The sequence below is a fragment of the Dipodomys ordii genome, unplaced genomic scaffold, assembly GCF_000151885.1.
Source record: "Dipodomys ordii isolate 6190 unplaced genomic scaffold, Dord_2.0 Scaffold37, whole genome shotgun sequence".
Taxonomy (NCBI): domain Eukaryota; kingdom Metazoa; phylum Chordata; class Mammalia; order Rodentia; family Heteromyidae; genus Dipodomys; species Dipodomys ordii.
Window position 1 is genome coordinate 6,545,085 of NW_012267253.1, and position 15,120 is coordinate 6,560,204.

A 15,120-nucleotide genomic window follows, 5' to 3' on the forward strand; every position below is an offset into this window, starting at 1 on the left:
GGCTTTTTTCTTTTTGCTTATGTGGTGCTGAGGAATCGAACCCAGGGCCTCAGGCATGCAAGGCAAGCACTCTACCACTGAGCCACCTTCCCAGCCCCAACTTCCATGATTTTTATAAAGTGATTTTTTTTTTTTGGTAAGAGGACATGGTTCTGACTATATGAAGAAAGAGAAGAGCAAATATCTAGAGTTGTTATTTAGAATATCACCGTGTAGGAATGTTCCTCTGGAGGGCTCTTATTCCCTGAAGTTGGGTGCCTATATCATATTTGTGCTCATTGTCTGAACCATGCAGCTGCTTTGTTGGGAGTTAGGTGACTTTAAAACTCTGAGTTCTAGGAGCATAATGAAGGGGTTTTACTTGCATTGTTCTTGTACCCAAGATACAGCTCTGTTATTGTTATCCAGACAGCAGAGTCTCTAGTGCTTTCCAAGTCCTCCTGGAGCACAGGCTGTTTGCTGTTCCAGGCATCAGGGCAAGAGTTGGGAGAACTGAGTTTGGTATTGGGAGAGTCCAGCTTTCATCCACACTAGTCTTTTTCAGGCTTTGAGAAAATGGGCATGTTGCTCACTGCAAGGAGCCGCTGTCTATCACCTCTGCAGCAGCTGCACGTCGGGATATGGCTTCCCTTCCATAGATAACCCATGTGATGCTCAGTAAAGCATGTTCAATTGTGATGATTATTGTGCATAGTATACTCTCCCCCCACCCACACGCACTCCCCACTTTTTTTTTCTTCTGGGACTTGAACTCAGAGTCTGGGCAGTGTCCCTTCACTTTTTCCCTCAAGCTGCTCTACTACTTGAACTACACACCTCCACTTCCCTCTTTTTGGTGGCTAATTGGATAGTTTCACAGACATTCGTGACTGGCTTTGAACCCTGATCCTCAGATCTCAGCCCTCCCGAACAGTTGGGATTATAGGTATGAATGAACTCTGATCCTCAGATCTCACCCCTTCCGAATAGTTGGGATTATAGGCATGAGCCACCAGCTCCCAGCTCAAACACATTTTCCTTTTGAGGAGCCGAAGGGTCAGATGGTAGTGATAATGGCTTGGAGTAGGAAGGAAGTTGAGATGGACATGGTGGTGAGAAGCCATCAGTGAAAGGTTTGTGTAGGTTGTGATCTTATCAGGCAGGAAGCTGCTGGTATAACAGTGATCCTCAGCACCTGAGCTTGCCTCTGTTCCATGTGGATTTACTCAATTACACTTGGGAGTCTTTGTTGATGATCTACTAGATAAAAGCTGGAGCCATCCAAAGGAGGGATCTGGCTCTGCCCTTGGGGTGCTCACAGGCTAGGTGAGAAATGACAACAGTGACCCAACAGCTAACATTTATAGGCAGCCAGCTAGCTGTGGCTCCAAGGACTTCACCATCTTGTCCAGTTGTCTCTGTTCCTTTCACAGGGACATTTCTTTCTTTCTTTTTTTTTTTTGGTTGTGGGTCTTGAACTCTGGGCTTGGGCACTGTCCCTCAGTTCTTCAGCTCAAGGCTAGCACTCTACCACTTGAGCCATAGCACCACTTGAGCTTTTTCTGTTTATGTAGTATGGAGGAATCGAACCCTGGGCCTCATGCATTCGAGGCAAGCACTCTTCCACTGAGCCACCTTTCCAGTCCCTCAACTTTTTTGTTTTTTAATGCCAGTACTGGGACTTGAACTCAGGGTCTCAAGCTTTCTCTTGGCTTTTTTACTCAAGGCTGGCACCTGAGCTGCACCTCTCTTTCTAGCTTTTTGCTGGTTAATTGGAGATAGATAAGAGAGTCTCACGGTCTTCACTGCTCTGACTAGCTTCAAATCTTAATCCTCAGATCTCAGCCTCCTGAAGAGCTACAATTACAGGCATGAGCCACCAGTCAGGCTGGCTGACATTCTCATCTTATAAGAGGAGGGAATCACAGTATGTACCATATTGCTTGTAGTAGATGGCCCTGGGATTTGAACCCAGGTGGTCTAGCTTCAAAACCTTTAGATATATTGGTTTAGTGTGAGAAATAAGTAAAGTAAAACACATACTCATAACACCCAGTGAGAGAGACCATTCTAAAACAAAACATGTACTGCCAAATACAGATTGCTAACAGAGAATTTTTCCTTTCAGAATGTAAGGAAATTCTATCTCCTACTGTTGGTGCCCACTATCTCCTCTTTGGACAGTCATGAACTGCCATTACCCTCGAAGATGGAAACAAATGATGCTTAGTAAATCATTATACACTCTGTATTAGGTTTGGTACCTTTGGATGTTTTCTTGGCTAGGGAAAACATTTGCATACCCATGGAGTTGTTTTCAGTCACCTCTGTTATCCAAGGGAGTCAGCTCTGCCCAGAAGAGAGTCCCCACTGAAAAAGGGGAGCAGGAACTGTTTGCTCCATTGGTAGCACATTGAGATGTAGGATGTATAGTGTAGGTCTCTGGTCCAGATAACACAAGTTTCACAAGTTGATGCTGGCTGCTGTTCAGTTGGCTCCTGTGACCTGGCTGTGGGTAATGGGAAAGGAATGGGCCAGCCAGAGTTGATGGACATTTATTTGAGGCGTGTCTGGTAGCTGATGCCAGCTACATACTGGGGGACTGGAGATGAGAATAGTCCATGGGGTTTAAGGGATGTTTTATTTTTTAAGAGCGATATTGACTTAAACTTTGCAACAGATTACCTTGGAATGTAATTGTAAAAACAGAAAGACTTAACAGAAGTATAGGCACTCTCCTGACTCCTGGTCCTCCTATCCTGCAGTGATTTTTTGAAGCAGATTCCTACTTCCTGTTGATTAAGACTCCTCCTGGAGGTGTATGTTTCTAGAACACGTGTGTGTGTGTGTGTGTGTGTGTGTGTGTGTGTGTGTACATACCCACATATGTACCCCTTTGTTTCAGATGGCAGGCTAGCACAGCAAACATATTGTACCTCCCTTTGTTCCCCACTTAATATATCTCAAGGATTGTTTTATATCAGCTAGTACATTTTGATCTCTTCATTCTTTGTTAGGACTTGCAGAGTGATGTACCAAATGGTGTACTAGCATTTATTTAAGCAGTCCCCTATTCATACATATGTAGGTCATTAGAAAACATCCCAGAGCATTTGGTCTCATTATCTTGTTTTATCTATGCAGAAATGGGGACCCACACATAGAGAGACAGCTTTAAGTAATTCAGGAGACTCTGGAGCCTACATTTTGGGTGTGTTTTTCTTGCTATTATTGTATTTTGATCGCAGACGACAGGGGAAGGTGGCTCAGCTGTGTGCCTGTGAATGTGTTTGCACACGTGGGTGTTGTGTGAATGTGTGCGCCCACCCGGGTAGGTGTACATTATGTTGTGTGACAGATGTGCTTGTGAAAAACTCTGAATGAGACTTTTTTATTTTTAAAAATGGAATATGAAGTTTTGAAATGCTCTGAGGGTGGAAAGATGATTTGTTATTTAAAGGAAACTTGTGAAGGAATCCTTATGTGAAGCGAGGCCCTCTTTCTTTCCTTTTCAAAGAGCTACTTCATCGAGGTGTAATTTATATTATATAACAATTAAGAACAGTCATTTTAAGTGTATGGCTTGACACATTCTGCCAGCTGTATGCCTTCATATAAGGACACCTACAATCAAGATAGAGAAGTTACCCATCACCCTCCACTTCCAGGAGGTGACCCCATGTTTGTTTGTTTTTTGTCACTGTCAACTAGTTTAGTTCTAGGGCACTATATAAGTGGAATTGTGTGGTGTTTGGAGTCAAAAGAACTCACTGGGAGTTGGTTTTGCTTTTAAATATTACATTTCTAGAGGTATCCATGCTTTGGCCTTTTTCTTTATATGGTAGTTTTGAGTTTGAATGAGTGGAGCGCTTACTGTATGTAGATCTTCCTCTTGGCTCAGTGTGGGCAGTGTGGGCATGTGAGAGATCTGGTTGGGGAAGCCAATGACTCCTGAAATGGAGAACGAGGACACAGGAGATGGAGGCTGAATGAAGGAACATGTGCCTTGCACAGGCTGTCAGAAAAGCCACTGAGGGCCTGTTGGAGGCGGGTAGGGACCAAGTCTGACAGGAGATTGCAGGAAGAGCCATCTTTCTACGGTACTAGGAAAGACCTGGGCAAATATTCTTGCTGAAAGCCTTCTGTATCCCAATTTTTCTTTTTTCTTTTTTTTTGGGGTCCGGTCGTGGGGCCTGAACTCTGGGCCTGGGCGCTGTCTCTCAGCTCTTCAGCTCAAGACTAGCTCTCTTGCCGGGCGCTGGTGGCTCACGCCTGTAATCCTAGCTACTCAGGAGGCTGAGATCTGAGGATCGCGGTTCAAAGCCAGCCCGGGCAGGAGAGACCGTGAGACTCCTATCTCCAATTAACCACCAGAAAACCGGAAGTGGCGCTGTAGCTCAAGTGGTAGAGCACTCGCCTTGAGCTGAAGAGCTGAGGGACAGCGCCCAGGCCCAGAGTTCAAGCCCCACGACCGACAAAAAAAAAAGACTAGCGCTCTACCACTTTAGCCACCATGCCACTTCCGGCTTTTTTTGTTTTTGCTTATGTGGTGCTGAGGAATCGAACCCAGGGCCTCATGCATGAAAGGCAAGCGCTCTACCACTGAGCCACCTTCCCAGCCCTGTACCCTAATTTTTCTAACCTAGAAAGAGGGACTGTTGCCAACTTCACAACAGACTGAGTGAACTAAGTCAGGTATAGCTCCAAACCCAGTGTTTGAGGCACAATAAATGTGAAACCTGTGGTCCCCCTCCTCTTCTGTCTCTCAGGAGACCCATACCCAGAGGTATGGTACCAGAAGTGTATCGCTTGCCTTTGACTTTCCCTCAGGCTGGATACAAGGCTTCTATCTTGGTTCTTTATTTGATATTTGCAGCCACCACTGTAAAGTCATCAGACAGGTTTGTAGTAGCATGCAATACTATCAACTTGGGACAAGCAAATGCCTTGTCACAGTAGAAAGAACATTACCTAAGGTCAAATTCTAGTACTGGCACACACATGCACATACACACACACACACATTGTGCACACACCACACACACACACACACACACACACACACACACACACACACACAAATCCGAAGCTCATGGTGAGTCAATCATTGTAAAGTCAGTCTGCAGGTAAAGGACAAAACTGGAATCAGCCCTAGTCTGATGCCAAAGGCTATGTCCCCCACTGTTTGGTCCTACTTGGAGGCATAGCTAAAGGCACTGTAGCTTGAAAGAACATCAGGCTGTAGAGAACAGAGGTGGTAGCCGGAGAACTGCAAGAGAGGTATGGGATCTTCAAAGATTTGACACATCTGGGACAAGTGGGAGGAATCTGGAGCACAACAGGGGTTCAGGACTAACCTGGAAATGGCTATGAGGAGGAGGCAGGTCTCCTTTTATGTAGTACCAGCTGCCCAGCATTGGCATGCACTCATGCTTCTTAGGATTGTGCAGAGCTGGACACCCACATGGCTTCATTATGCAGGTCATGTCACTGTGGACAGAATCTGTGATTAAATTCATTTGGCCATGAAGCTGTACCGCTCTCCACCACCTTTTATACCTGGTAAGACCTCCAGTCTTCAGCAGTGAAGTGCTGCCACCCTGGGTAGCTTCTCAGAGCCTGTTCTCCTGGCTGAGTGGGGCTTGGCCAGGGCACTGTGACCATCTGCTCAGGCTGCGAAGCTCTTTGTTGCTTGTGGCATGTTTAATAGCTTAATTTCTATTTTTCTCTTGGGAAATACAGCTCACCAGCATTGAGGCAGCAGTGGGTGCTCAAATAGTTTCTGATCGCTATCTTGAATGTTAATATCCTAAATGCATTTTATCGTCAATGACCTGTCCTCTCTGCCATGGGTTTCTCATCCCCCCTTTGCATGCAAAACTAGGCTCCCCGCCTGCCTTCTGACAGGCTTCACCACCCCATCTCATTCCTTTGCTCTCTTCCTCCTTGCTTTTCCCAGATAGCATTGTGCTTCGCCAATAAACTCCACAGTTCGTGGGAAATCTTTGACTTGGAGGATGTGAGAAAGTGTTTCATTTTGCTGGAGGATTTTTAGTGGGGATGATCTAATCTCTTAAGAAACATACATTATTTAAATTCCATGCTTTGGGGCAAAAGGGCCCCTGATAATTTTGAACTTTGGCAGGGACAGAAATCTGGTTTGGCTCTGTTTAGGAGAGTCACTTGCTGTTTTTCCTGTTGTAAATCAGTACAGGCGCTAGGTCAGTATTAGAGGGGAAAGTTTTGAGCATCTTTTCTTTACCTGTAAACTTAAAACTGTGGATTCTTAAGGTGAAAGGGATGAGAACAATCACCATGAGGTTGGTAATTGTTTCTCTTCTGGATCCCAGGGTCGGGTGAGCAGTTCTGTTCACCGCATTCATTCACCTCCTCTCTGGGGTATCTGGACTCTCCTCAGTGGCCTCATCCATGGGGCATGGAAGAAGAGGAAAGCTGGAAGAAAGCAGTAAACTCCTAACAAAAGGCTGAGTCTGGCAATGCAGTGGGATTGTGGAACGAGTGGCTCTGGAAGTGTGGACTCTGGGAAGAGTGACCTAGAAACATCCATTCAAATTGAGTTTCACTGCCTCAAGAGCACCACTCCTTGACTTCCCCCTTGTTTGATTCAAATGACACTTTAATATAGACCATGGGCGTGCCTTTCTCCATGGAAAAGATGGAGGTTTGGAGAGATGAATGATGCAGAATAGACTCTGCAGTCCTGAGCGTAGAACCTTTTCCCCACCTCCCTCAGTATATATTCAGTGTTTCCTGACCAACAGATGGTGAACTGAGGATACAAATACGGACATCATACATTTTATCTAGCAGGAAAGATAGCTGGATAGACAATGTGTCACGGTTTAATAGAGCCTTGATTAGGACATGTCTGATAAACTGTGAGAGCACAGATAAGGGTGTAATGAATTCCAAGTACATTTGGAAATGCTGGAGAGAAAAGTGATAATTGACCTTGACCTTGAAGGAGCAGGGGGTGTCCACCAGCCTGCCTCTTCCTAAGTATGACTTGCTAAATGGATGCTTGCTCTTTGCTGGGGACAAATGGAAAATGAAAAGGAGGGGATAGTGGTACCTGCCCTCAAGAAATGCACAGCTTGTTGGGGAGAGAGCCTGGCACTTGTGAGCCAATTACAGCTCTATGTAGACAGATGGGATTGTGGAGGCTGAAAAGGCCTCCACAAGGAAAGCGGGTAAGGGGACTTTATGATCCAGGGTTTCCGGAGTTACTACTCTTTCTTCTGGATAATACATATAGTTTCTGTTAGGAGAGTTCAGACCTTGCAAAGATGTCTTCACTGTAAAAATGCCCATCCCCCTCTGGTCATCTCCCCCCCCCCCCGCCCAACACACACTTTGTAGTTTCACCAGCTTGGTTCTGTGTAGCAATAGTTAGCTGGATTTGAGGGGAGGTAGCTTGAGAAGGTCAGTGATGAGCATTGAACAGTATTGATGATCTCATTACTGCCCTGTAGAAAATGGAGTTTACAGAACACCTGTACCTTCAAGACACAACCTGAGCACAGGGGTCCCTCAATCTTCGAGAGGTACCATATACATTCCAAATCTCTGATCAGGTTGTTTGTTCCATCTGGAATGTCTTTCCTTTCTTGCCCAAGACTGCTTTTCTGCCCTGGCTGCAGGTTCCTCTGATAGGTGATCAGTAATTGTCTGTCGGTTACCATTAAGTGGGGATTCAGCACTGTTGTTTTTCTTTTAACTTTTTGATAAGATTATAAACATGGTGAGAACAGGAACATCTTTTATTTTGTTCATGTTTCTGGAAGCAGCAGAATATAGAACATGAGTTCTTTGGACAATCTTGACATTGAATCTCAGCATTCCCATTTACCTTGGAACTCTGAGCATCGTTTCTTTATCTAGAAATTGGGATCACATAGTACTTTTCAACTTGTACACTACTTGTGGGAACTGTCCTTGCATTGTAGGATGTTTCACGGCTCCCTGGTTCCTACCCTTTAAACACCAGTTGTGACATGGTCTCCACAGTCAAAGCAATTAAAAACCTACCAAAACCTGGTATTAGTAGCTCACACCTATAATCCTAGCTTCTCATGAGACTGAGATCTGAGAATCATGGTTCGAAGTCAACCTGGGAAGGAAAGTCTATTAGACTTTTATCTCCAGTTAACCAGCAAAATGCCAGTAGAGCTGTGGCTCAAGTGGTAGAACACTAGCCTTGAGATTAAAAAGGTAAGGGACAGGGCTGGGAATGTGGCTTAGTGATAGAGTGCTTGCCTAGCATGCATGAAGCCCTGGGTTCAATGTCTCAGCACCACATAAACAGAAAAAGCTGGAAGTGACACTGTGGCTTAAGTGGTAGCCTTGGCAAAAGAAGATCAGGGACAGTGCCCAGGCTCTGAGTTCAAGCCTCAGCACTGACACCCCCCTCCCGCAAACAAATAATGTCTCTAGAGGTTTTTCAAATGTCACATGTGGAGCAGAATTAGTTCCCATCGAGAACCTTCCTCACTACCTTTCAGTGTGCATCAGACTTCTCAGTACTGTAATTCAGGATGCAGGATGCATCCAGTCGATGTTGGAATGCCTTCATTTCCATCTCATCTAGCACTTGACAAATTGTGAACTGATGAATCTCATGGAGTTGTGACTTTAGGTTTTAGCAGCTTGGGATGGAACTGTGTGGAACTCTCCAGTTGCCCACACAATACACTAACAGAGTCACTGTCATTTTCTTAATTGCAGATTGATCTGGAGCCAGAAGGAAAAGTGTATGTGATCATCGATCTCTCGGGTTCATCAGGTGAAGGTAGGAGAGCGTGACCTCTCATCTTTTTGTCCTGGATTGCTCCCTTCCTTGCTCAGCTGGAACATATCACTGTGATATTTAATTAATTGGCACACTTTAAAGGGGAAGGTTATTTTGAAGACACTCTGCCTGTATACCAAAAGGGACTAGCCATCTGTTAGTAGTGGAGCAGAGGGAAGATTTCTGACTTACCAAAGTAAGGCCAGTAAAACAGGCATTTCCACATACCATGTGCAGGGCAGGTTTGGCCAAGAGACAGCCTCTCCCAGGAGGCTTGTGTGGGGTTTGTGTCTCTGCTCTGAGGAGGAAGTAAAACCAGTTGGTCTAACAGTTTTCAGAAACAAAACAAATAAGGTGTCAAACTTCAGAATCTTCGTTAGAGCATTTTTAGACTCTTTTACCAGTTCTTTACATAGCAAAAGCCCTGTTATTAAAGAGAAAGAATGGAGGAAGGGAACACTGCTCTCCACTGGTTGATTATACAGTGTGGATTTTCTCTGATAGTTGGATTCTCCTTCTATCTTCTTTTTACAGCAGCTTCTTTTGATTTTTTTCTGTGCTCATTTAATTCCTTTTAAGGTTTTGTGCTGAGTAGTGAAGACTGAACAATCAGGGAAGAAAGAGAGGCTAGAAAAGAAAGCCATGTTCATACAGAAACAAGGTGATCACGGAAGGCCTTAAATGTTTGACAAGCAGACATATAACCACTGAACCATCTTTCCTTTCCTTCTTCTCTCTCTGTGGGCAGGAGACTAAAAGAGTTGGTTTTAATGGCATAGTAGAGACATTGGGAAACCAGAGCTAGTTCTTCTTGGCAATGTAAAAGGTTGGTGTTTGGGCCAGGCATGAGTGGCTCATCACGCCTATAATCTTAGCTACCCAGAAGGCTGAGATCTGATGATCAGGGTTCAAAGCCAGTCTGTATAGGACAGTCCTCAAGATTCTTTATTCCCAGAAAGTAAAGCCTTAGCTCAAGTGGAAGAGTGCCAGCCTTGAGTGAAAAACCTAAAGACAGCACCGAGGCCCTGAGTTCAAGAGCCAGTACACATACACACTGATGTTTGGGAGCTACATCCCTAAGGAAAAGATGGACCACATACCCTTTCAGTTCTGTTAGGTACATTCTCAGGCATTCACAATGTCTGCCCAAAATACTGAGAATCACAAGCACAAAGTCAAATCCTACGCACAGCCTCTGGCTGATGGTTCTTTGATAGGAAGAAAGATTATAAGTACAGAAATTCAAAGGAGCTGGTCAAATGACACACTTGATAATGGTGCCTGATCATTCTCACTCAGCTCATTTATCATCCAGTCTCCTCAGGTGTTCAGAAGTATTCAGTAATTGTGTGCATATGGGGATCAAAGTAGAATTCAGTCCTTCATGAGATCTCAGTGATTTGTCAGAGGTTGAAAGCTTTAAATCCCTTTCAGAATTGGTTGCTTACACTTTATGTTCTTTATTGAAATTGCAGTTTGGTATTTCCAACTTCCCTTCTTTGCACTCAACCCAGGAATAGAATCTGTGGCAGAATGTTTGAGGATTTAACAATATTTTGCATGAAATATTAAAAACCTACAAAAGGGACCAAAGAAAAGTACCAGCACACCCACCACCCAGATTAAGAACTAAATCAACCTACACAGGTCTAATGGTACATGCCAGTAGTCCCATCTAGTTGTAGTCTACCTGACACAGGAAGATTGCTTGAGCCCAGGAGTTTGAAGCAACATAGCAAGACCCTGTCTCAGACAGCAACAACAAAACAACAAACCAAAACAACAATAAAAAATCCCAACCATAAAGCAAACAGAAAGGTGAAGCCTTGTACTTTTTTTTTTGTTGTTGGTCATGGGGGCTTGAGCTCTGGGCCTAGACACTGTCCCTCAGTTCTTCAGCTCAAAGCTAGCACCCTACCACTTGAGACCCAGTGCCACTTCTGGTTTTCTGGTGGTTTATTGGAGATAAGAGTCTCACGGACTTTCCTGCCAGGGCTGGCTTTAAACCGAGATCCTCAGATCTCAGCCTCCTGAGTAGCTAGGATAATAGGTATGAGCCACTGGCGCCTGGCTTAAACCTTGTACTTTTTAATATTCTTAATGTGGTATGGGCTCCAAATTCACCAGACTTAAGGTTAACAGTGACGTCTGGAACATTTGCTAGGCAAAAATCAATTCCATTTTTACTTCCATAATCTTAATTAAATATGTATTTCTGTTGCCAAGATTCTGGGTTACCCGTGGCAGACTTGGATTATTTTCCTTTTCCTCAAAAAGATTAATGACGTGCAAAATTATAGAAGACATATATATATTTTTAACCTTAGAGGAAAAAGAGATGGGCAGTGAATGAATGAATAAATCAGAAGCAATTGATTTTTTTAAATCCTTTTTGCTTGTATCATTTATTGCATGTGAATAGCCAAAGCAATTTTCATTGGGTTAAATTCTGAGTCTTTAAAAAAAAATCTCTTTCATCTGAAGAAAATAGAGTTTACTTTAGAAATGCTGTTACATGCCAGGATCTGAAAAGTGTTAGCATGTGTTGCTCTGGAGAAAAGAAGACATTTTCTACTCTTTTTTTTCCTCCTCCTCCTCCTCTTCCTCCTCCTTTCTCTTCTTTGACTTGGGATGCTTTCTGTGGGTGGAGGGTATGATAGTCCCTTCCTCCAAGCTTAGTCTTGTTGTGATCCATTTATGCCGTACCCATCTGTTCTCCTAGGTCTGTGGCTTAGACTATGAAGACTCCTGGTCTGGAGATGGTTTGGATTTTGGTAGGAGTTGGGAGGGGGAAGAGAGGATCAAGAGAATAAGAGACTATAACATTCAATTCCTAGGCCATGAGAAATGAACAGTGGTTGTTTCAGTCATGCTGTTTGATTTATAGACTGTGGACATTTGCAGATTCTTGCCAAAGTCCCTTGCTTGAGTAAAACAACTACTCATGTTCTGTGGAAGGGTGAAAAGAGAGTTGAAATGAGGCATAGCTAAAGTCTTACCACTCTATTATTCTGCCACCAAACATCCCTTTTCCGAGCTCCAGCTCCTCCCATCTCCAATGCTCCAGCCCATCAATGAAAAAAAATGTATTTGTAGAAAATGCATAAACTTTCTAACACATGTAAATTCCAAACAGCTAAGAGAAGGTGGTGTGTGTGTGTGTGTGTGTGTGTGTGTGTGTGTGTGTGTGTGTGTGTGTGTGTGTTTGTGTGAATATACCCCTTCTTCTAGGATGTGCCACAGGATTCTTTTTCTTGCTCACATGTTGTTAGAAAGCCTGGCTGGATAATGTGATTTCTAACTGTCTAATAAAATTCCACTGCTTGCATGCCCTGTGCAGCTGGCCATAATAGGATTTGACTGCTGTGTGTTTTAGCTAATCCAAGGAACCTACCCCTAGAAGTAAAGGGTCAGCCCGGTTGATAGTTAAGGTCATTTCTGGTCATGTGATTTTTTTAATCCTTTGATATAATTTAAATAGACACCTGTCAGAGTTCATGGCTAAGGGAGAGCTAATATCCACAGCAGGAGAAGGGGTTGAAAGAAGTAGACTTTGGGGGACAGGTATGGTCCTAGACACTTTATCCCAAGAGCGGACTTATTCATAGAATTGTCTTGTGAAAACCTCCAGAGTCAGGTTGCTTCTTATTTTGTGGATTTCATCATAGACAGCAAATATATAGCTTCCTAGCAAGCAAGGAGCTATAGGTTCACCAGGCACTTAAGGCAAAGCATAGGTACCCCAGATAACAGAAGCATAAGCAACAATGTAATTCTCAAAGGTGTAAAATGATTGTTTCTCACTGATTCATTAGTTAGTATTTCTTTCTTTGTTGATATTTGTATATGATTTCTTATTCTTTATCGTTACAGAGCAGTGCACCATTAGTAACAGGCCACTGAGTGAGGGTCAGGATGTGACCTCAGACTAACAGGCTCTTCTGGCCTTCTTCCAGGTGTGGTGCTTATTGAGAAGAGTTCTTCAATAGAACTAGTATGAAGTAGGCCTCATTGGGATGTTTGGTTCACCAAGCTGTTTCTCTGATAGCATATGGAGAATGTAATTGAATTGAAATGATTTTGGCAGTACATGAATCACAAGTAATACAGCTAAATCAAATTCTAGACCCTATCAACCTAGGTGCTCAGGAGGTAGAGATCAAGAGATTCCCAGGCCAGCTTTAGCAAAAAAAAAAAGTGTGTGAGACTTCCCCAACATAACAGAAGAAATAAATGGGGTGTGCAGTCATCCAGGCTACAGCAGGAAGCATAAATAGGAGGATCATGGTCTAGACTAGTGATGGGCAAAATAAAAGCAAGACCCAATCTCAATGGAGATTTTTAAAAAGGTCTGGAATATAACCTAAATAGTAGAGCACTTGCCCAGGAAGGGTCATGCTCTGAGTTCAATCTCCACCCTTCAGAAAGTAAAATAAACTCCAGTTCTGGTGGAATTGAGTTTTGTGGGACTGGGGCAAGTGGAAGAGGAGAAGCAGGAATATATCTTCTCCTCTTCCTGCAACCACATGCAATAGAGACCAGTCAGTCTTCTCTCTGGAAAAGAGCATAGTCTTAGATCCTGACTGTTGTGCTTACTAGTTTAGAGCTTCTGATTTCTCTTCTATAAGATGGAGACAGTAAGCCCTGGGAGAGGTACTATGAGATATTCATGAAATAGCCCAAAACGAGCAGCCACCTTGGGAACAACAGGCAGGATATTCAGGGAACGGTTTGAGGGGAAGGTAATGAGGCAATTTGGACCAGGCAGGGGCTTTGAGATTGTCTTCAGTATAGTTCAGAACCAGCCACAGTTTGGTCCCATTATCTCTGTCTTCTGCACCCTTCCTCAGATGAAGTATTTCCAGAAAGACATTCATCCTGTCGATGCTTAGTGCAGACTGGGAACATGTGGTCCCTGTGTTTTCACCAGCTATGGATGAAAGCTCTTCATCTGTTTGAAGATAATTATTCAATTTTTCTTCTCCAGTCAAATCCCTTAACCTTTCTGAAAGGATACTTAAAATATCTTAACCCATCTTGGCAGCTGTCTTCTGGACATTTGTCAAATTGCCCAGGGAGGAAGATATGATCAAGCCAGCTTTGCTGGGCCCTGGAAAGACAACATGTGCACAGAGATTTCTACTTTAGAAAATGGCCTGCTGGTATCACCTCCACGTGGAGGTGGGCTGTTGGGAGGGCAGGTGATGTGCTTCAGGACACGGGATGGATTAGGAGGAACTGCTGGGCCCAGACTCCAGGCTCTGATCCAGGCACCTGCACCAAGTCAAGTCCCTGATAATGAGTGTGCCAACATGGAAATGACCTCCTACTGGTCTTTTAATTTTAGTTCTTTTCTTCAGAAAGCCTTTTATAGAAACCTAAGGCTAATGTTCTTAGCTTTTGTCCAAAGGGGGCCCAGAAAGGTTTTGTTTTGCTTTCTAATAGATTGATCTCTTTTCTACCCTCTTAGAATTAAAAGCTGCCTTGGTGTCATTTCGGGAATAGTTGGGTCTCTCTCAGGCTCTTCTGTAATGTGGGTCATATGTAGGCCTGGGTCTGAAACTAGACTGCTTCAAATCCTAGCATGACTATGATTTTTCCTACTGACTTGCTCTCATTATTAGAAACATTGGAGACCTTTGTGCATGCAGGGCATTGAACAATGCTTTTAAGGTGGAATCTCTACCTCTACCAGTGGACTGGATATATGTAGATAATGTCCATCAGGTTTCTTTTCCTTTCTGTTATTTTCTTTGTTTTGCTTTGCTTGGACCAGAGCTTGACATCTGCTGTCCCTTAGCTTATTTGCTCAAGACTGATGCTCTACCACTTGAGCCACAGCTCTGCTTCTGGCTTTTTGCCAGTTAACTGGAGATAACTATTTGAATGACTTTCCTGTCTAGGCTGGCTTCCGACCACAATTCTCAGATCTGTCATTTACATATATATATATATATATATATATATATATATATATATATATATATATTTCCATTCCTGGGCCTTGAACTCAGAGCTTGTGCACTGTCCATGAGCCTAAACTTTGTGCTCAAGGCTAGAACTCTACCACTTGAGCCACAGCAACACTTCTGGCTTTTTCTGAGTAGCTTTATTAGAGTTGAGAGTCTCAAGGACTATTCTGCCCAGGCTGGCTTTGAACCATGGTCCTCAGATCTTAGCCTCTTAAGTAGCTAGGATTGCAGTTGTGAGTCACCAATGCCTGCCTCTCAAGCTTCTTTTGTTTTTTTGGGTCCGGTCGTGGGGCCTGAACTCTGGGCCTGGGCGCTGTCCCTCAGCTCTTCAGCTCAAGGCTAGCGCTCTACCACTTGAGC

General features: G+C 43.7%; 1 protein-coding gene across 1 annotated transcript in view; it reads left to right on the forward strand.

The window, feature by feature from the left end:
* Positions 1 to 15,120, forward strand: part of Prkce (protein kinase C, epsilon) — a 435,536-nt gene that overhangs the window by 106,771 nt on the left and 313,645 nt on the right. The window contains exon 4 of the mRNA XM_013017906.1: positions 8,725 to 8,788. Within this exon, the coding sequence (XP_012873360.1) occupies positions 8,725 to 8,788 (64 nt within the window). The remainder of the gene's footprint in view (positions 1 to 8,724; positions 8,789 to 15,120) is intronic.